The 22,763-nt window shown below is 45.2% G+C and overlaps 1 protein-coding gene and 3 pseudogenes across 1 annotated transcript; 3 read left to right on the top strand and 1 right to left on the bottom strand.

Annotated features, from left to right (window-relative positions):
* Window positions 1–1,326: 1,326 nt before the first annotated feature.
* On the top strand, window positions 1,327–5,495 carry LOC146693483 (uncharacterized; annotated as a pseudogene).
* Window positions 5,496–6,395: 900 nt separating this feature from the next.
* LOC146693484 (U2 spliceosomal RNA) lies at window positions 6,396–6,572 on the top strand (annotated as a pseudogene).
* Window positions 6,573–7,933: 1,361 nt separating this feature from the next.
* On the top strand, window positions 7,934–8,661 carry LOC146693485 (uncharacterized; annotated as a pseudogene).
* Window positions 8,662–19,000: 10,339 nt separating this feature from the next.
* On the bottom strand, window positions 19,001–22,195 carry LOC146693486 (uncharacterized). The gene is made up of 2 exons (XM_085478654.1): window positions 21,761–22,195; window positions 19,001–19,681 (listed from the first exon to the last, which is right to left on the bottom strand). The coding sequence occupies exons 1-2, from the start codon at window positions 22,193–22,195 to the stop codon at window positions 19,001–19,003; spliced, it is 1,116 nt and encodes a 371-aa protein (XP_085334780.1).
* Between the last annotated feature and the right edge of the window lie 568 nt (window positions 22,196–22,763).

The following is a 22,763-nucleotide window of genomic DNA, read 5'->3' on the forward strand; positions in this document are numbered from 1 at the left end:
ATTTGAAGGGATATATTGGTACGAACTACAAAAATGGGGAATCGATACGATTAAGGATAGATGGAAAGATTATTTTTTGAAAGTACCCAAAAGGAGGTGGTAGATAAAGGGTAAGGGGTAAAGTGGGGAGGGGGAGATAAGGAGTAATATGATAAGTTATTTGAAAATGTTACTTTGTATGGGGAAAGATGAAAATAGGATTTTTTTTTTTTTTTTTTTTTTTTTTTTTTTTTTTGCTTGTTATGAACGAATGTTGGGAGAAAAGTGAATGTAACCTTATCATTTTAAAGGAAAAGGTAAAATGTTGGAATTGTTGTGGAAAGAAAATAAAAAGAAGAAAAAAAAAATCTGTTCTTATCATTTCGCACTTGATTCTTGGTTTTAGGCTAGGACTGCGACCCTCTCCTTTGGGTGTCTGGGTGGTGAAACCTTGGTTATTTATTGCAGCGCAAAGGTACGTGGTTTTTTATAGAAATTATTTGTTTGTATTGAAAACGTTTCCTTTTTAATCTTCTGTTGTGTGTTTGTAGCAGGTGTTTTTTCTAAACCTTTGGTGCCTCCGCAATGGCTGGGTATGCCAGTATGCGGAGGCACCACTGTGTGCGCTTCAGTTTAATTGAGAATGTTGGAGAAGTGCCAAAGATGTCCAGGCTGGATTTCTCCAGGAAATTGATTCAACAGGTGTTGGGATTTTCACCAAATGACTTGAATTGCATTTTGACCCTCCCTTTTAACAGGGGTTTTGATGTAAGTTTCAGCTCAAGCGAATTGTTGGAAGAGTTTTGGAGAAGATTCGAAAATTTGAGACCACAATTTGAAATTTTCAATGTGGAGAAACTGACAGACAATACTATGAAAACAGTAATAGTTAAAATGTTTAATGAAACGGTGAATGCCCAAGACATTTGTGTGTGGTTGGGGAGATATTGTACGGTGAAGGGTCAGCCGAGGAAGGTGAGAGATGTGGATGGAATATGGAATTGTGTATGGAAAGTACCAATACAGCAATGGGAAGATCCCCAAGGGTTCCGGGGTTTAAAACATCTCCCGTCCATGATAGTTTTGGGAGATAATAGAGGCTATATCCATTACCAGGGCCAACCAAAGCTCTGCCGGAGGTATGGGGAGCATGGGCATTTGATAGAGGCATGCGAGGAAATCATCTGTGGGAAATGTAAAGAGAAAGGGCATACGTATGCTGATTGTAAAAATGACCGTAAGTGTAACTTGTGTGGAGGGGAAGGTCACCTCTTTAGGGACTGTCCGCGGTCCTTTGCAAATAAACTTAAAAAAGGAAACCAGATTAATGAGGGAAACCTGATTGCAATGGTAAACGAGGATGTCTTGATTGATGCAGCTGGGACAGATATTTTAAATCAGTTCCCAGCACCTGAAGACAGAGGGGAGGAACAGGAGGAGGAGGGAAAAGGGGAGGAGCATGGAAGACCTGCCCAACCAGAACCCTCAGAGGAGGGGGAGAGAGGGCAGGAGGAGAGTGGAGTTCAGAAAGGAGTAAGTGGTGAAAGTGAAAATGCTCAAGGGCAGCCCCCCCCTGTCCCCCCTGGCCTTCCTGATTCACAGGTGGCAAAGAGGACTGCAGCAGAACTGTCTTCTGGGACAATTGTTTCAGGAAAGAGAGGGAGGCATGAAACACCTTCAGGGAGTTCCTCAGGGGAGGACTCCAGGGTCTTCCCCTCTGACTCACCAAATGAGGTTTCCTTCCTTAACATAGTTCTGCAGTCAACGCCAAAGGAGCGGATGGTAAATGCAGCTCTGCGACAAAGGCCGTCACCTAGAGTACGAAAAGGGAATAGAGTGGCGGTCCCCCCTTCGGAACCCGGAGAGGTGAAGGAAGAGTTACACTCACAAGAAATAAATTGATGGTATGCCCCCCCAAAGTTTGGGTTGAGCCTTTGAAGAGAACAATCTTTCCTTAGTTTCATAATGACTAGCTTGTGTTCTGTATTAATCTTCATGGCTCTGACCTTCTCATCCATAAATGTCAGGAGTGTTAGGTCTAAAGTAAGAGCCCAAAGTGTTCTATCCTTCTTGAATAGTGTAACATCAGATGTTATTTTAATACAGGAATGTGCTATACCTTTCCTAAAAGCATATGGTCAGTGGCAGGATATGTGGCCACAAATGTCCATCTGGAGTGGATCAAATGAAAATAAAAATGATGGAGTAGCCATATTGGTGAAAAACCCTCTGGTGTCGGTGAAGGGAAGTACTGTAGTAAGTGATGGAAGAGCACTTGTTGTTAACCTTATTTATATGGAAAAGGAATTTAAGCTCTTGAACATTTATGGCCCAAATGACAAACACGAAAGATATGATCTTTTAGAGGCTTTGCAACCCCACTTGTTGGGAAAAGCGCCTTTAGTGTTTGGAGGGGATTTTAACTGTATTTTAAACAGGAAAGATAGAAAAAGAGCCACACAAGATGTGAAGATTGATAAGACGTCACTTTTACTACAAGGTTTAGTCAGAGACTTTAAATTGATAGATTGTTTTCCAACGGTTCATCCAATGGAGGAGGGTTTTACTTGGTATAGTGGAAACGGTGACAGGGCCTCTAGAATTGATTATATCTTTGTTAGAGACTTTTCACCAGTAGAGGCCACTTTGATGCCCGTCTTTTTTTCTGACCATCTGATGTTAACTGTTAAAATTTCCCTTGAACTAGATATAACAATGGGGAGGGGAGTGTGGAGGTTAAACTGCTCCCTACTGGAGGAGCAGGATCTGCTCAGACAGTATAAGGAGAGGTATACTGAATGGCAGACTCTCCAGGATTTCTATGCAACACGTGTCTCATGGTGGGAAATGGTGAAGTGTAGGACTCGGTCCTTTTTTAAACAAGCAGGAAAGAGAAAGAAGGCCGCAAAAGACAGGTGTATGAGAGGACTACAGAAAAGGTTACAGAGGTACCATCTCTTAAATAGGTGGGGTTTACACTTCTACGAAGAAATTAGAGAGGTTAAAAAAGAAATGCAGAAAATAGCAAATGATAAAAGTATGGGAGTCATACTAAGGAGTAGAGAGAGAGCGAGAGAGGAGGGAGAAAAATGTACGAGATACTTTTTCAAAAAAATTATGAACAAACCTGGCTCTGTCTCTCAGCTAAGAAACAGAGCTGGAGAAAAAGTAGTGAGTACTGAAGGTATAATAAAAGTGATTGAAGAATATTATGAAAACCTGTATGGGGAGAAAAATGTGGAGGAAAGAGTCATTGAGAAAACCCTGGAATATATTGATAAGATTGTTGAGTCTAGTGATATGTTAAGTCAACCTTTTACTACAGCCGAGTTAGGTCAGTGTCTTAAGAGTTTTAAAACTGGAAAATCCCCTGGTTTAGATGGCCTGCCGATTGAGTTTTATCTGACATTTTGGGATATTTTAGCTACTGATTTACTTTCAATTTTTACAGATTTTAGTGAATTAGATAAGCTGCCTGAAAGTTTTAGAATGGGTTTAGTCACACTCGTTCATAAAGGGAAGGATAAAAATCTCTTGGAAAATTGGAGACCGATTACGCTTTTAAACTGTGACTGTAAATTATTCAGCAAGCTTCTAGCAGAAAGGACAAGACCGGTTTTGGACCAGATAATCCACCAAGACCAAGCATGTACTGTAAAGGGCAGGAAGATCACGGATAGTCTGGTGTTGATTAGAGACACGATTTGTTTTGCTCGAAAGAGAAACAAGCGACTGATTGTTTTGAATTTAGACTTTGAAAAAGCCTTCGATAGAATATCTCACCGGTACCTTTTTAAAGTTTTGCAGAAGATGGGTTTCCCAGAAAGGCTTATATCCTGGGTAAAGTTGTTGTACACAGATATAAAGAGCAGATTTGTCATGAATGGGACCCTGACGAATGCAGTTCAGGTGAACTGTGGTTTACGACAGGGATGTCCCCTGTCCGCTCTTTTATATGTTATTTGTATTGAACCCCTGGCACAAATTTTGAGGAAAGATAAGAGTATAAACGGGATGAACATACCTGGGAGTGGGGGGCAGGTGGCAAAGTGTGTACTGTACATGGATGATATTAGCATCCTGTGTACAGACATATCCTCGATGAGAAGGACTTTTGAAGTTACGGACTGGTTCGGAAGGGCTTCGGCCTCTAGACTCAACAGGGGCAAGACTCAGGTACAATTCTACGGGCCATGGGAAACTATAGAATTGACTGGACTTGGAATAAATGTGACACAAACCGACCAAAAAATTTTAGGGGTTAGATTTGATAAGGATGGTGGAGGAAAGGCAAATTGGCCGGGAATGATAGGAAAAGTGAATCAACGATTAGGCCTATGGAGACTGAGAAAGCTGACTCTTGGAGGGAAGGTTTTAGTAATTAAGGCAGTGATTTTACCCTTGCTTCTTTTAGTCAGCGCAGTCTTTTTGCCACCAAAGGACGTATTGTTAAAACTAGAACGAGCCATCTTTTACTTTCTATGGGACTCCAAATGGGAGAGACTTAAAAGAGGGATAATGAAGAAATTAAAGGAAGATGGTGGCAAAGGAGTCCCAGATCTGTATTTATTCATGGGAAGCCTCTATACAAGTAGCCATATGAGACAGGCTACGAGTCCTAATAGTAATCCTCTGACACAGGCATGGGTTAGATTTTGGTTAGGTAGCTACCTAAGACAAAAGAAAATCCTGCCAGTAGATCTTAGAGTCCCCGTCTCCTTTGATGTTCCTGAAGCCTATGTAGAGCTGAAATCCTTTTTAACCTCCTTTAAATTGGAAGATCAGAGTTTGGACATTTTAACAAAACATCATTCTCTCATTTCAGTTGTGCAGGAGAGGGGAGAGGTGGTCCCAGTCAGAGGCCTCCCTATTGGAGAGGCCATAGAAGTGTGGCGTCTGACAAACCATCCCGTCCTTTCTAACAGGCTCCAGGATGTGTCCTGGATGGTGGCTCATGAGATTCTCCCAGTCAGGGCTGTCATGTACTCCAGAGGAATGTCGACAACAGAAATGTGTCCCCGACCGGGTTGTGGCGCGCCTGAGACGGTGAGGCACCTACTCTGGGAGTGCAGTGCTGCTATAGACCTGTGGGACATGGCCGGCTCCTTAAATTTCCCGTACTTACCAGCAAGGGAGGTCCTGACAGCAAACCTAATCCTCTATGGGGTGAGCCAAGGAGTGAAAACGCAAAGAAAAGGCTTTGAAAAGCAGTGGCTCGCCCTTGCTGCTATAAAAGACGCCATTTGGACTTCCAGAAACTTGTTGGTGAGCAAGCACATGCAGATCCCCCCGTGGCTGCTCTCCGAATGGCAACAGCAACAGTAAAAGAGATCTGTGCCAGAAATACTAAGTTGAGAGAGCAGCCGCAAAGAAGAATCGCCTCTGTGCCCATTCGGATGGAGGAGCCGGGTTCGCACATAGAAAGGTCTAAGCAGCAACAGCCTGGCTCTCCGGGAGAGGTCGGTGTGGAAGGAGCAAGTTGGGGAGAGTCCCCTCTGAGCACCGGAAGCTTGTGAAGGGATGGGATGGTTTTTTTTAAATAATTTAAATTCTCTATGGAAAAAAAAAAAAAGGAAAAAACATTTAACCCTCCTGCCTTCTTGGGACCTTTTTGTGCCACTGCTCTGTGTTAAATGGCTGCCATTTCCACTGTGTTCAGTGGAATATAACCAAACTTGCCACAGGATAGTTTTTACCTGTCAATGTTAATATTCCAGTGTGAATTCCTTAAATCAGCCTAAAATGGCTGAGCAGCAGAAATCCCCACACCCATCACCCTGGGGACCATTTTCTGCCCATTGACTTCCATTATAAATGCTATTTTTCAACCCCAAATTATCATCATATGATTTTATTTTTTCTTCTTTTCTTGGATGTCAATGAAGACTCAGGGCCTTGAAGTTTTAATTTTTAAATTGCAAAAAAAATGCAAAAAAAATAATGGCAGGTCAAAATGTATGTTGGTGCCAATCTTTGGTCCATCTAAAGGCCTACTTATAATGACAATCACATATTACTTCAACTGGTTTTTTGTGGAAATATTTAGTTTCGTTTTTTGGTTTTTGGGGCTTATAACACAGGGCGCTCATGTAATAACACTGGGATTTGAAGGGTTAAAACAACGAAAATATAATTAAAACTTTACATGAATATTTCAGGGAGAAGTAGTTTTACAAGGTTGGCTAATTTAAAGTGGAATAAAATATGGATATATGGTCTTTTTATGGCATGGCTGAGAATGGTCCCTAGGGTGATGGGTGTGAGTTTTTTAAAGGATGGCAGGAGGGTTAAATATTTGTTTTCCTGTTGTATTTTAAAAGGGGATGGGAGATAATAAAGAAGTAATCCTTTTAAATGGGGTGGGCTTATGAAAATAAATGAGATGATGATGTTGTTATATGTCTGAGTATCAATAAAAAAATTTTCAAAAGAAAAAAAAATCTGTTCTTATCAGTTTAATATCTGATACGCCCCCGATTTGGGGGCAACGTATTAAACGCATTTTTAGAACAGGGAGCCGAATAAGGGGCTCGCTCCGTTCGCTCCACGCATCGACCCGGTATTGCAGCGCCTCCGGGAACGGTGCCCCCTTTGCTGACTTTGTGCAAAAGCAAGAAAGCCAAACAAAGTAAGGTCGGCCAAACCAAGAGCCAGAAAGCAGCCGCAAGCGGCGAAAGTGCAGGGATAGAAGCTCAGAGAAATAAGGAAAAAAACTGGGAAGATAGCAAGGAACTGAATATATTATTAAAGGAACAGGAGGTTTTGTTTCAGGAGAGGGCGAAAACAAGAATGTTTAAATTTATGCAGGAGGAGTATATGCAACAGGAGAAGTGCTCGGCCTATTTTTTTGCTCAAATGAAAAAGAAAGAGGAAAAAGGGGCAATTATGGAACTGGAAAGGGAAGGGAAATCGGTTACTGGACGGGATAATATTTTGGAGATGGTAGAGGAGTACTACAGTTCATTGTTTGGTGTGGAAGAAGTAGATAGAGGGGCTCCTAAATTGCGATTGCAAGCTATTTAGTAAGCTCTTAGCAGCACGGATACGACCGGTTTTAAGCCAGATAATTCACCCGGATCAAGCCTGCGCTGTAAAGGGCAGGAAGATCGCAGACAGCCTCGTATTGATCAGGGATACCATTTGTTTTGCAAGGGATAGAAACAAGCGATTAATCGTCTTGAATTTGGATTTTGAGAAAGCTTTTGACCGAATATCACATCAGTATCTCTTCAGAGTGCTGCAGAAAATGGGCTTTCCAGAACGACTTATTTCTTGGGTGAAGCTGCTATATAATGGGATCGGGAGTAGAATTGTTGTCAATGGGACCCTGACCAGTGAGGTGGGGGTACACTGTGGTGTCCGTCAGGGATGCCCTTTGTCTGCACTACTATATGTCATTTGTATAGAACCACTGGCACAGATCTCGAGGAAAGATAAAGGAATAAAGGGGATGGAAATACCTGGGAGTGGTGGACAAACAGCAAAGTGCGTTCTGTACATGGATGATATTAACATTTTATGTACAGACCTTCCATCGGTGAAGAGGACCTTTGAGGCTACTGACTGGTTTGGGAAGCCCTCAGCTTCCAAGCTCAACAAGAGTAAGACTCAGGCGCGATTTTATGGACCATGGGGGACTACTGATCTGACTGGACTTGAGATGAACGTGGCACAAAATGACCAGAGGATTTTAGGGATTAGATTTGACAAGGAAGGAGGAGGTAAGACAAATTGGCCTGAAATTATAGGGAAAGTAAAGCAACGACTGGGGTTCTGGGGACTGAGAACGCTGACTTTTGAGGGGAAGGTGTTAGTCATTAAGGCAGTGATTTTACCCTTGCTTCTACTAGTTAGCGCAGTTTTTCTGCTACCCAGAAATGTGCTGCTAGAACTGGAACGGGCCATATTCTACTTCCTATGGAGTTCTAAATGGGAAAGACTCAGAAGGGAGATAATGAAGAAGATGAAGGAGGATGGAGGAAAGGGAGTCCCAGACTTGTATTTGTTTGTGGGAAGCCTCTATACGAGCAGCCACATGAGACAGGCTACGGGCCGTAGTAGCAACCCCCAAACACAGGCGTGGGTTAGATTTTGGTTGGGTAGCTATTTAAGACAGAGGAAACTTATACCAGTAGATCTTAGAGTACCTGTCTCTTTTACTCTTCCTTCAGCCTATGCTGAGTTAAAATCCTTTTTAGTCTCTTTTAATTTGGAGAATCAAGGCTTGGACATTTTAACTAAACACCATTCTCTCATTTCTCTTGTGCAGGAGCGGGCAGTTGTGACTCCAGTCAGAGGCCTCTCTATTGGAGAGGCCACAGATGTGTGGCGTATGGTGAACCATCCCATTCTTTCAAACAAGCTCCGGGATTTGTCCTGGATGGTGGCCCATGGGATCCTCCCAGTCAGGGCCGTCATGCACTCCCGGGGCATGTCTGCAACAGCTATGTGTCCCCGACCTGGTTGTGGCGCGCCAGAGACGGTGAGGCACCTACTCTGGGAGTACTCTGGCCGGCTCCTCGCAATTCCCGTACTTACCAGCAAGGGAGGTCCTAACAGCACAGTTAGTACTCTATGGGGTGAGCCAAGGAGCAAAGGCACAAAGGAAAGACTTTGAAAAGCAGTGGCTCACTCTCGCTGCCATAAAAGACGCCATCTGGACCTCCAGAAACTTGCTGGTAAGCAAGCACATGCAGATCCCCCCCGTGGCTGCTCTCCGAATGGCAGCAGCAATAATAAAAGAGATTTGTGCCGCAAGCAGCAAGCCTTGAGAGCAGCCACAAAGAAGAATCGCCTCTGTGCCATTCGGACGGAGGAGTCGGAGTCTCATACAGGAAGGTCAAAGCAGCAGCGGCCTGGCTCTCCGGGAGAGGCAGGTGGGAAGGTGCAAGGTGGCGAGGATCCCCTCTGAGCACCAGCAGCTTGGGAAGGGACGGGATGGCTCCATTGAACGTTTTAACGAAACGGGAAAAGGGGAAGGGAACTAAAAAGTAACTTTTAAACCGGGTGGGATTGAGAATTGAATGAGATGATTGTGTTTGGTTTTTATGTGTTTGGTTTTTATGTTTGAGTGAATCTGTTCTTATCAGTTCGCACTTGATTCTCGGTCGTAGGCTAGGACTGCGATCCTCTCCTTTGGGTGTCCGGGCGGTAAAACCTTGGGTATTTACTGCAGCTGGAAGGTAGGTGGCGCTTATAGAAATTATTGTTGTATATTGAAAACCTTCCAGTATTTTGTTTGTTGTTCTTTGATTGTATCAGGCGTTGCCTGATTTTGGGTGCTTCCGTCATGGCGGCTTATGCCAGCATGCCGGTGGAGGCACCACAAAGCTAACAGACACCTTTGAAACAATTAAAGACAAGACACAACAAGGAATGCTTTCAAAAAGGGCAAATAGTAACAACACTTACCTTCAAGGTGAGGGGAATCCCAAAGTATTTTCGTAATTCTTTTAGTAGACCAAGCACCCAAAGGAGACAATCGCAGTCTTAGCCCCGGCCGAGAAAACAAGTGTAAACTGATAAGAACAGATTTTTTCTTTCGAAAAATTTTATTGACACTCAAACATAGAAACCAAACACAGTCATCTCATAAAATTCAAATTCCCACCCAATTTAAAAGATTACTTTTTATTTCTTCCCACCCTTTCCTTAAAAGAAAATGCACAGGAGCGATAAAAAACAGTTTATAAAAGCCGTCCCGTCCTTTCACAAGCTCCTGGTGTTCAGGGGGGATCCTCACCACCTTGCTCCTTCCCACCTGCCTCTCCCGGAGAGCCAGGCCGTTGCTGCTTTGACCTCCCTGTGTGTGGCACCGGCTCTTCCGTCCGAATGGGCACAGAGGCGATTCTTTTTTGTGGCTGCTCCCACGGCTTGCTGCTTGCAGCACAGATCTCTTTTATTGTTGCTGCCGCCATTCGGAGAGCAGTCACGGGGGGGATCTCTTTGCCAGCTGGGTATCAGGGGGGGACTGATCTTGGGCGCTATCGCTTGAAGTATTTCCACCTCCTTGTGTTCCACTTTCGACCTGTCCGCCCTCCTCCTCCTCTGAGGTTTCTGGTCGGACAGGCCCCCCATGCTCCTCCCCATTTCCCGCCTCCCCCTGTTCCTCTCCTCCACTCACAGGTTTTGGCGGCAAAATCAAATTTTCAGGCCCAGCTGCATCAATCAAGTCTTCCTCATTACCTATTTCATTCAGGTTTTGCTCTCCAATCAAGCTTGTCCTCTTAAGTTTGTTTGCAAATGACCTAGGGCAATTTCTAAAGAGATGCCCCTCTCCTCCACACAAATTACACTTACGGTCATTTCTACACTCAGAATACGTATGTCCTCTTTCCTTACATTTCCCACAAATGATTTCCTCACATGCTTCCACCAAATGCCCATGCTCCCCACACCTCCGACATAGCTTTGGTTGCCCCTGGTAGTGAATGTAGCCTCTATTGTCCCCCAAGACTATCATAGATGGGAGATGTTTCAGGCCCCGAAACCCATGGGGGTCTTCCCATTGCTGTATGGGGACCTTCCATGCACAGTTCCAGATTCCGTCCACATCCCTCACCTTCATAGCCTGCCCTTTCACCGTGCAGTATCTTCCCAGCCACACGCAGATCTCTTGAGCACTAACAGTTTCATTAAACATTCTAACAATCACCGTTTTCAAGGTGTTGTCAGTCAGTTTCTCAACAATAAATTCTTCAAATTGCGGTTTCACATTCTCATACCTTATCCAGAAATCCTCCAGATAAACGTTTGAGCAAAAGCTCACGTCAAAACCTTTGTTGAATGGGAGGGTCAGGATACAATTCAGGTCATTTGGTGAAAACCCCAACACCTGTTGAATCAATTTCCTGGAAAAATCCAATCTAGACATCTTTGGCAACTCTCCTTCATTTCTAATTAAGCTAAAACGCACACTGTGGTGCCTCCGCATGCCGGCATGGTTGGCCGCCATGGTGGAGGCACCACAAAGCTAACAGACACCTTTGAAACAATTAAAGACAAGACACAACAAGGAATGCTTTCAAAAAGGGCAAATAGTAACAACACTTACCTTCAAGGTGAGGGGAATCCCAAAGTATTTTCGTAATTCTTTTAGTAGACCAAGCACCCAAAGGAGACGATCGCAGTCTTAGCCCCGGCTGAGAAAACAAGTGTAAAATGATAAGAACAGATTTTTTCTTTCGAAATTTTTTATTGGCACTCAGACATAAATCAAAACATCGTCATCTCATTTGGTTCACAATCCCACCCCATTTAAAAGGATTACTTCTTTTTATTGCCTCCCTTCACCCCCTTAAAATACAGACTAATAAAATTTAAAAGGTTAAAATAAACCATCCCATCCTTTTACAAACTCCTGGTGCTCAGAGGGGATCCTCCCCAACTTGCTCCTTCCCACCAACCTCTCCCGGAGAGTCAGGCCGCTGCTGCTTTGACCTTTCTATGTGCGGTACCGACTCCTCCATCCGAATGGGCACAGAGGCGATTCTTCTTTGTGGCTGCTCTCTCAGCTTGATGTTTGTAGCACATATCTCTTTTATTGTTGCTGTTGCCATTCGGAGAGCAGTCACGGGGGGGATCTGCATGTGCTTGCTTACCAGCAAGTTTCTGGAGGTCCAGATGGCGTCCTTTAAAGCAGCGAGGGCAAGCCACTGCTTTTTTTTTTTTTTTTTTTTTTTTTTTTTTTTTTTTTTTTTTAAATGACATCAGAAACAGCAGTATGCGACATTACGTGATGGCAGAGCTTCAGTTCATCCTTTGTCATTTTTTTTTTTTTTTTTTTTTTTTTTAATAAATAGGACAGGGGGAATGAATGAGAGAGAGAGGGGGAGAGAAAGAAAGAAAACCCAAGGGGAGAAGAGACGGTGAGAAGGGGGGGGAAGAGAGACAAAAAAAAAAAAAAACTCCTGGGTCACCTGTATGGAGAAAAAACAAACAAACAAACAAACAAACAAACAAACAAACAAACAAACAAACAAACAGAGGAGACAGCAAACAACAAAGAGCAACATAATAATAGAGAAAACAAAGCACCATCACAATAAACTAGCTAGTCATAGATATCAGTATTTACTAAGTAATAAACGATATTGTGCAGCACGCAAGATAGACAGCGCACAGTGTGCTTTGAGGCAGCAGCCACGAAAGCTTTAGTCCGCGTCTGTGAATACCCATGTGTGCATACCTGTGTGGATCAGCATGCTTGCATTCCAAAGGTTTCTCCATGTAATGATCTGCTAGGGAGTGTGGGGGGGCCACAGCCCCGTCCTCCAGGGTGTGAAGCGGGTATGGAGGAGATCAAAACTCCAGACATCCAGAGGCCCCCAGAACACAAGAGACCATGGAAGACCAACAGAGGGGCAGCCGCGCCACTGTTCCAGTAAGAGCTGAGGAGAGTCCCAGATGAGGGCTCACTCAGCAGCCGCGGAGCAGAAGCCAGGGGGGGTTGCAGTGACGCGCCCGTGAGCTCCGCCGGCCCCCAGCTGCGCCTGAGTGACCGAGCCCTAGGCCGAGAGGCCGGGGGCACCCCACCTCCAAAGGGGCCCGAGCGAGCCCCAGGCCCCAGGCCCCGACAAGCGGCCGCCAAGGAGTGAGCCGGTGTGTACCCGGACGCCCACCCCCAGACACAAAGAACCACCAACACACCGACACCTGAGGGAGTCCGCCACCGGCAGGGGAAGTGGTGGTGGGTGGAGATAGGCCTCCAAACCTTGGAGGGCCTGAGGTGTCCCCAGAGAGGTGGCGTCTGATACCCAACCTGACATATAGACACAGACATACAGGCACACACAGACACAAACATCCATTCCCACCCTCATGCTCTCATATGCACTCACTCCACACTCAACCAACGTGGAGACAGACATAAAGAGACGCTGTACACACAATCACACTCCCCAAGCGTACTCTACAAACCGGGTCTAGGTACCCTTGCCCCTGGAGGGGGGAATTGCACCCAGACCCAGGTGGTGTTACCCTTTTCCCTGCGGTGGGGAGAGGCAGACCACCCCGACTCCGCAGCAGCAGGGAGGCCCCACACCCCAGACCGCAGTCGGACGGCCAACTCCTCCTACTAGCCCCCCCGCTCCAGCAGGCCGCAGAGAATGGGGGTGGGAGAAGACTCCAAACCTCCCTCCACCCGCTCATTGTAGTGTTGATGCATATGTGTTCTAAGGTGCAATTAAAACCCAGGAGGGCATGGAGCTACCTGCCAAGGAGCAGCAGGTAAGCGCATGGTCCCTCCTGCTAGCCCTCAATGACTAAGTGTATTTAAAATTGAGAGGTGGGCAACGACGTCAGGGGTGAGGTATACACCCTGATGGTGATTTGGACTCCGTGATTGTGCCCACCCCCAAGATCCTATATGTATGTGTAATGAGAGTGTGAATAATGTGAATGTCTAAGTTGTGGGATAAAATTGAGGCAGAGGCAGCCAGAAGGGGACAGGGGGGGGGGGTAGCCTCCTCTGCACCCTGGTGACATACCCCCACTCCAAGGCCCTGCATGTGTGGGTGGTTGTGGAGGAGCGGGAAGAGGGAGGCAGCTGGAGATGGGGAGGGAAGGAAGGGAGGGGCAGGTAACCCCTCCCTGGGGCCAGCTCCCCCGCTGACCCCAGTAGGCACTCCCACCCTCCGCGACCCGCCAGGGAAGGGGGGCCCAGGCCCATCAGACCGGGGCCCAGTGCAGTAGCGCCCCCCGGCTCCACAGAGCCCTGGACAGTCCACCCAACCCCACCACAGAGAAAACTGCACCCACCCCACCAACCACACATCTTCCAGACTACATAAGACGGTAAACGCCCAGGCTGAGATCTTCCTCCACCTCTCCTGTATCTCCCCCTCCTGCAGAGAGTTCCTGAGAGAAGAAAGCTCCTGCCAGATGTGACCATCCCCCCCACCAGTTGAAGAGCCCCCCAGGCGGCTCGATGCACCGGCGGCACCCTGCTCCAGGGCCCGGCCCTGGAGCAGGGTGCCACTGCTTTTCAAAGCCTTTTCAAAGCCTTTTCTTTGTGCCTTCCCTTCTTGGCTCACCCCATAGAGAACTAGATTGGCTGACAGGACCTCCCTTGCTGGTAAGTACGGGAATTGTGAGGAGCCGGCCAAGTCCCACAGGTCTACGGCAGCCCTGCACTCCCAGAGTAAGTGCCTCACCGTCTCAGGTGCGCCACAACCCGGTCGGGGACACATTTCCGTAGCAGACATTCCTCTGGAGTGCATGACGGCCCTGACTGGGAGAATCTCATGAGCCACCATCCAGGACACATCCTGGAGCCTGTTAGAAAGGATGGGATGATTCACCAGACGCCACACATCTGTGGCCTCTCCGATAGAGAGGCCTCTGACTGGTATCACATCTCCCCTCTCCTGCACAACAGAAATGAGAGAGCGATGTTTCGTTAAAATGTCCAGGCCCTGGTTTTCCAAATTAAAAGAGGTTAAAAAGGATTTCAGCTCCCCATAGGCCGCAGGGGTATAAAAGGAGACAGGGACTCTAAGATCTACTGGTATGAGTTTCTTTTGTCTTAGGTAGCTACCTAACCAAAATCTGACCCATGCCTGTGTTAGGGGATTACTATTAGACCCGGTAGCCTGTCTCATGTGGCTACTTGTATAGAGGCTACCCATGAATAAATACAGATCTGGGACTCCCTTGCCTCCATCCTCCTTTAACTTCTTCATTACCTTTCTTTTAAGCCTCTCCCATTTGGAGCCCCATAAAAAATAAAAGATGGCTCGTTCTAGTTCTAGCAATACATTTTTAGGTGGTAAAAAGACTGCGCTAACTAAAAGAAGCAAGGGTAAAATCACTGCCTTAATGACCAAAACCTTCCCCCCAAGAGTCAGCGTTCTCAGTCCCCAAAAAACCAGTCGTTGCTTCACTTTTCCTGTAATTCCCGGCCAATTAGCCTCTCCTCCACCATTCTTATCAAATCTAACCCCTAAAATTTTTTGGTCAGTCTGTATCACGTCTATCTCAAGTCCAGTCAGTTCTGTAGTCTCCCATGGCCCGTAAAATTGTGCCTGAGTCTTGCCCCTATTAAGTTGGGAGGCAGAAGCCCTTCCAAACCAGTCCGTGACTTCAAAGGTCCTCCTCACCGAAGGTAGGTCTGTACATAGGATGTTAATATCGTCCATGTACAGGACGCATTTTTCCGTCTGCCCCCCACTCCCAGGTATTTCCATCCCTTTTATATTCTTATCCTTCCTCAAAATCTGTGCCAAGGGTTCTATACAAATAACATATAAGAGAGCAGACAAAGGGCATCCCTGCCGTACACCACAGTTTACCTTAACTGCACTCGTCAGGGACCCATTCATAACAAATCTACTCTCTATTTCTTTGTATAATAGCTTAACCCAGGAGATAAGGCGTTCTGGAAAGCCCATCTTCTGTAACACCTTAAAAAGGTACCGATGTGATATTCTATCAAATGCTTTTTCGAAGTCCAGATTCAAAACAATCAATCGCTTGTTTCTGTCTCTCGCAAAGCAAATCGTATCTCTAATCAACACAAGGCTATCCGCGATCTTCCTGCCCTTTACAGCACATGCTTGGTCCTGGTGGATTATCTGACTAGGAACCGGTCTTATCCTTACTGCTAAAAGCTTGCTAAATAACTTACAATCACAATTTAAAAGCGTGATCGGTCTCCAGTTTTCCAAAACAGTCTTATCTTTTCCTTTATGAATGAGTGTGACTAGACCCATTCTAAAACTCTCAGGCATCTTATCTAATTCACTAAATTCTGTAAAAACTGAGAGTAGGTCCGTGGCTAAAATGTCCCAAAATGTCAAATAGAACTCAATCGGCAGTCCATCCAACCCGGGGGACTTTCCAGTCTTAAAACTCTTAAGACACTGCCTTAAATCAGCTGCAGTAAAAGCTTGTCCTAGCGTATCACTGGACTCGACAGTCTTATCAATATACTCCAGGATTTGTGCAATGACTCGTTCATCCACACTTTTCTCCCCATACAGGTCTTCGTAGTATTCTTCAATCACTTTAATTATTCCTTCGGTATTCCCCACTTTTCCTCCAGCTCTGTTTCTTAACTGAGAGACAGAGCCAGGTTTGCTCATAATTTTTAAAAAAAAGTATCTCGTACATTTTTCTCCTTCCTCTCTCACTTTCTCTCTACTTCTTAATATAACTCCCTTACTTTTGTCGTTTGCTATTCCCTGCATTTCTTTTTTTACCTCTCTGATTTCTTCATAAAAGTCCAACCCCCACCGATTTAAGAGATGATACCTCTGTAGTCGTTTCTGTAATCCTCTCATACACCTGTCTTTCGCAGCCTTCTTCTTTTTCCCTGCTTGTTTGAAAAAGGACTGAGTCCTGTCCTTCACCATTTCCCACCACGAGGCACGTGTTACATACAAATCCTGGAGAGTCTGCCATTCAGTATACCTCTCCTTATACTGTCTAACCAGATCCTGGTCCTCCAGCAGGGAGCAGTTAAGTCTCCACACTCCTCTCCCCATTGTTATACCTAGTCCAAGGGAAATTTTAACGGTTAGCATCAGGTGGTCAGAGAAAAAGACGGGCATCAAAGTGGCCTCAGTTGGTGAAGCGTCTCTCACAAAAAAATAATCGATCCTGGAGGCCCTATCGCCAACTCCACTAAACCAGGTAAAACCCTCTTCCTTGGGATGAGCCGCTGAAAAACAATCTGTCAATTTAAAATCTCTAACCAAACCCTGTAGTAGGAGTGACGTCTTGTCAATCTTAAAATCTCGTCTAGCTTTTCTATCTTTCCTGTTTAAAACACAATTAAAATCCCCCCCACACACTAAAGGCGCCCTCCCCAGCAAGTGGGGCTGCAATGCCTCTAATAAATCATATCTCTCATGTTTATCATTTGGGCCATAAATATTCAAGAGATTTAATTCCTTTTCCATATAAATAAGATTGACTAGGAGTGCTCTTCCTTCACTCACTACGGTACTTCCTTTCACCAAGACAAGTGGGTTTTTTATCAGTATGGCTACACCATCGTTTTTATTCCCGTTTGATCCACTCCATATTGACATTTGCGGCCACATGTCCTGCCACTGATTGTATACGTTTAAGAAGGGTATGGCACATTCCTGAAGTAAGATAACGTCTGTCGTTACACTATTCAGAAAGGACAAGATACTTTGGGCTCTTACTTTGGACCTAACACTCCTAACATTTATAGATGAGAAGGTCAGAGCCATAAGAAGTAAAAACAGTAGCGAACCAGTCATTTTAAAACTAAAAGAAGTTTATTCTCTCCACGGCTCAACCCAAGAAGTCGAGGGGTCATACCATCAATTAATTTCCTTTGAGCATAGCTCTTCCTTCACTTCCTCGGGTTCCACAGTAAGAGCAGCCGCTCTATTCCCTTTTCGGATTCTAGGTGACAGCCTTTGTCGTAAGGCAGCGTTTGCCATACATTCCTTAGGAGTTGACTGTAAAACTATATTTAAGAAGGAAACCTCATTTGGCGAATCGAAAGGAAAAACCCTGGGGTCCTCCTCAGAGGAACTTCCTGAAGGTGTTTCAAGCCTACCCCTCTTCCCTGAAACAATTGTCCCGGAAGACAATTCTGCTGCAGTTCTCTTTGCCAACTGGGTGTCGGGGGGGGGGGGGGGGGTGATCTTGACCTTTGTCGCTTTCCTCGCTCCTCCCCTCACCTCCTGTCTGTTTTCCTTCTCCTCTTCATTTCCTGACCGGGCAGGTTTTCCATGTTCCTCCTCATTTCCCGCCCCTCCCTGTTCCTCCCCTCCACTCCCAGGTGCTGGCGGTAGATTCGAATCATCTGCCCCAGCTGCACCAATCAAGACGACCTCATTTCCTATTTCCATCAGGTGTTGCTCATTTATCAGATTGTCCCTTTTAAGTTTATTTGCAAAGGACCTCGGGCAGTCCCTGAAAAGATGACCTTCCCCCCCACATAAATTACATTTTCGGTCATTTTTACATTCAGCATATGTATGCCCCTTTTCTCTACATTTCCCACAAATTATTTCCTCACACGCCTCCACCAAATGCCCGTGCTCCCCACACCTTCGACAGAGCTTTGGCTGGCCCTGGTAGTGAATGTAACCTCTATTATCCCCCAAAACTATCATAGACGGCAGGTGTTTTAGACCACGGAACCCTTGCGGGTCTTCCCATTGCTGTATGGGTACCTTCCATGCACAGTTCCATATCCCATCCATATCCCTTACCTTCCTTGCCTGACCCTTCACTGTACAGTACCTCCCCAACCATATACAATTCTTGGGCATTTACCGTTTCATTGAACATTCTGACAATGACCGTCTTCAAAGTATTGTCCGTCAATTTCTCCACATTGAAAATTTCAAATTGTGGTCTCACATTCTCATACCTCATCCAGAACTCCTCTAGCAGAGCACTTGAGCAAAAACTTACGTCGAAGCCTCTGTTGAAAGGCAGAGTCAGGATGCAGTTTAAGTCATTTGGCGAGAAGCCCAACACCTGTTGGATCAGCTTCCTAGAAAAATCCAACCTGGACATCTTTGGTAATTCTCCAACATTTTCAGTCAAGTTGAAACGCACACTGTGGTGCCTCCGCATGCTGGCATAAGCCGCCATGACGGAGGCAACCAAAATCAGGCAACGCCTGATACAATCAAACAACAACAAACAAAATACTGGAAGGTTTTCAATATACAACAAATAATTTCTATAAGCACCACCTACCTTCCAGCTGCAGTAAATACCCAAGGTTTCACCGCTCGGACACCCAAAGGAGAGGATCGCAGTCCTAGCCTAAGACCGAGAATCAAGTGGGAACTGATAAGAACAGATTTTTTTCTTTTGGAAAATTTTTTTATTGATACTCAGACATATAACAACATCATCATCATCTCATTTATTTTCATAAGCCCACCCCATTTAAAAGGATTACTTCTTTATTATCTCCCATCCCCTTTTAAAATACAACAGGAAGACAAATATTTAAACGTTTTTTCCTTTTTTTTTTCATAGAGAATTTAAATTATTTAAAAAAAAAAACCATCCCATCCCTTCACAGGCTTCCGGTGCTCAGAGGGGACTCTCCCCAACTTGCTCCTTCCACACCGACCTCTCCCGGAGAGCCAGGCTGTTGCTGCTTAGACCTTTCTATGTGCGAACCCGGCTCCTCCATCCGAATGGGCACAGAGGCGATTCTTCTTTGCGGCTGCTCTCTCAACTTAGTATTTCTGGCACAGATCTCTTTTACTGTTGCTGTTGCCATTCGGAGAGCAGCCACGGGGGGGATCTGCATGTGCTTGCTCACCAACAAGTTTCTGGAGGTCCAAATGGCGTCTTTTATAGCAGCAAGGGCGAGCCACTGCTTTTCAAAGCCTTTTCTTTGCGTTTTCACTCCTTGGCTCACCCCATAGAGGATTAGGTTTGCTGTCTGGACCTCCCTTGCTGGTAAGTACGGGAAATTTAAGGAGCCGGCCATGTCCCACAGGTCTATAGCAGCACTGCACTCCCAGAGTAGGTGCCTCACCGTCTCAGGCGCGCCACAACCCGGTCGGGGACACATTTCTGTTGTCGACATTCCTCTGGAGTGCATGACAGCCCTGACTGGGAGAATCTCATGAGCCACCATCCAGGACACATCCTGGAGCCTGTTAGAAAGGACGGGATGGTTTGTCAGACGCCACACTTCTATGGCCTCTCCAATAGGGAGGCCTCTGACTGGGACCACCTCTCCCCTCTCCTGCACAACTGAAATGAGAGAATGATGTTTTGTTAAAATGTCCAAACTCTGATCTTCCAATTTAAAGGAGGTTAAAAAGGATTTCAGCTCTACATAGGCTTCAGGAACATCAAAGGAGACGGGGACTCTAAGATCTACTGGCAGGATTTTCTTTTGTCTTAGGTAGCTACCTAACCAAAATCTAACCCATGCCTGTGTCAGAGGATTACTATTAGGACTCGTAGCCTGTCTCATATGGCTACTTGTATAGAGGCTTCCCATGAATAAATACAGATCTGGGACTCCTTTGCCACCATCTTCCTTTAATTTCTTCATTATCCCTCTTTTAAGTCTCTCCCATTTGGAGTCCCATAGAAAGTAAAAGATGGCTCGTTCTAGTTTTAACAATACGTCCTTTGGTGGCAAAAAGACTGCGCTGACTAAAAGAAGCAAGGGTAAAATATCCCAAAATGTCAGATAAAACTCAATCGGCAGGCCATCTAAACCAGGGGATTTTCCAGTTTTAAAACTCTTAAGACACTGACCTAACTCGGCTGTAGTAAAAGGTTGACTTAACATATCACTAGACTCAACAATCTTATCAATATATTCCAGGGTTTTCTCAATGACTCTTTCCTCCACATTTTTCTCCCCATACAGGTTTTCATAATATTCTTCAATCACTTTTATTATACCTTCAGTACTCACTACTTTTTCTCCAGCTCTGTTTCTTAGCTGAGAGACAGAGCCAGGTTTGTTCATAATTTTTTTGAAAAAGTATCTCGTACATTTTTCTCCCTCCTCTCTCGCTCTCTCTCTACTCCTTAGTATGACTCCCATACTTTTATCATTTGCTATTTTCTGCATTTCTTTTTTAACCTCTCTAATTTCTTCGTAGAAGTGTAAACCCCACCTATTTAAGAGATGGTACCTCTGTAACCTTTTCTGTAGTCCTCTCATACACCTGTCTTTTGCGGCCTTCTTTCTCTTTCCTGCTTGTTTAAAAAAGGACCGAGTCCTACACTTCACCATTTCCCACCATGAGACACGTGTTGCATAGAAATCCTGGAGAGTCTGCCATTCAGTATACCTCTCCTTATACTGTCTGAGCAGATCCTGATCCTCCAGTAGGGAGCAGTTTAACCTCCACACTCCCCTCCCCATTGTTATATCTAGTTCAAGGGAAATTTTAACAGTTAACATCAGATGGTCAGAAAAAAAGATGGGCATCAAAGTGGCCTCTACTGGTGAAAAGTCTCTAACAAAGATATAATCAATTCTAGAGGCCCTGTCACCGTTTCCACTATACCAAGTAAAACCCTCCTCCATTGGATGAACCGTTGGAAAACAATCTATCAATTTAAAGTCTCTGACTAAACCTTGTAGTAAAAGTGACGTCTTATCAATCTACACATCTTGTGTGGCTCTTTTTCTAGCTTTCCTGTTTAAAATACAGTTAAAATCCCCTCCAAACACTAAAGGCGCTTTTCCCAACAAGTGGGGTTGCAAAGCCTCTAAAAGATCATATCTTTCGTGTTTGTCATTTGGGCCATAAATGTTCAAGAGCTTAAATTCCTTTTCCATATAAATAAGGTTAACAACAAGTGCTCTTCCATCACTTACTACAGTACTTCCCTTCACCGACACCAGAGGGTTTTTCACCAATATGGCTACTCCATCATTTTTATTTTCATTTGATCCACTCCAGATGGACATTTGTGGCCACATATCCTGCCACTGACCATATGCTTTTAGGAAAGGTATAGCACATTCCTGTATTAAAATAACATCTGATGTTACACTATTCAAGAAGGATAGAACACTTTGGGCTCTTACTTTAGACCTAACACTCCTGACATTTATGGATGAGAAGGTCAGAGCCATGAAGATTAATACAGAACACAAGCTAGTCATTATGAAACTAAGGAAAGATTGTTCTCTTCAAAGGCTCAACCCAAACTTTGGGGGGGCATACCATCAATTTATTTCTTGTGAGTGTAACTCTTCCTTCACCTCTCCGGGTTCCGAAGGGGGGACCGCCACTCTATTCCCTTTTCGTACTCTAGGTGACGGCCTTTGTCGCAGAGCTGCATTTACCATCCGCTCCTTTGGCGTTGACTGCAGAACTATGTTAAGGAAGGAAACCTCATTTGGTGAGTCAGAGGGGAAGACCCTGGAGTCCTCCCCTGAGGAACTCCCTGAAGGTGTTTCATGCCTCCCTCTCTTTCCTGAAACAATTGTCCCAGAAGACAGTTCTGCTGCAGTCCTCTTTGCCACCTGTGAATCAGGAAGGCCAGGGGGGACAGGGGGGGGCTGCCCTTGAGCATTTTCACTTTCACCACTTACTCCTTTCTGAACTCCACTCTCCTCCTGCCCTCTCTCCCCCTCCTCTGAGGGTTCTGGTTGGGCAGGTCTTCCATGCTCCTCCCCTTTTCCCTCCTCCTCCTGTTCCTCCCCTCCGTCTTCAGGTGCTGGGAACTGATTTAAAATATCTGTCCCAGCTGCATCAATCAAGACATCCTCGTTTACCATTGCAATCAGGTTTCCCTCATTAATCTGGTTTCCTTTTTTAAGTTTATTTGCAAAGGACCGCGGACAGTCCCTAAAGAGGTGACCTTCCCCTCCACACAAGTTACACTTACGGTCATTTTTACAATCAGCATACGTATGCCCTTTCTCTTTACATTTCCCACAGACTATTTCCTCGCATGCCTCTATCAAATGCCCATGCTCCCCACACCTCCGGCAGAGCTTTGGTTGGCCCTGGTAATGGATATAGCCTCTATTATCTCCCAAAACTATCATGGACGGGATATGTTTTAAACCCCGGAACCCTTGGGGATCTTCCCATTGCTGTATTGGTACTTTCCATACACAATTCCATATTCCATCCACATCTCTCACCTTCCTCGGCTGACCCTTCACCGTACAATATCTCCCCAACCACACACAAATGTCTTGGGCATTCACCGTTTCATTAAACATTTTAACTATTACTGTTTTCATAGTATTGTCTGTCAGTTTCTCCACATTGAAAATTTCAAATTGTGGTCTCAAATTTTCGAATCTTCTCCAAAACTCTTCCAACAATTCGCTTGAG

Source organism: Copadichromis virginalis, linkage group LG14 (assembly GCF_057382275.1).
Source record: "Copadichromis virginalis isolate Kocher_CV1m ecotype Utaka linkage group LG14, C_Virginalis_male_GT1.1, whole genome shotgun sequence".
In the NCBI taxonomy this organism is placed as follows: Eukaryota; Metazoa; Chordata; class Actinopteri; order Cichliformes; family Cichlidae; genus Copadichromis; species Copadichromis virginalis.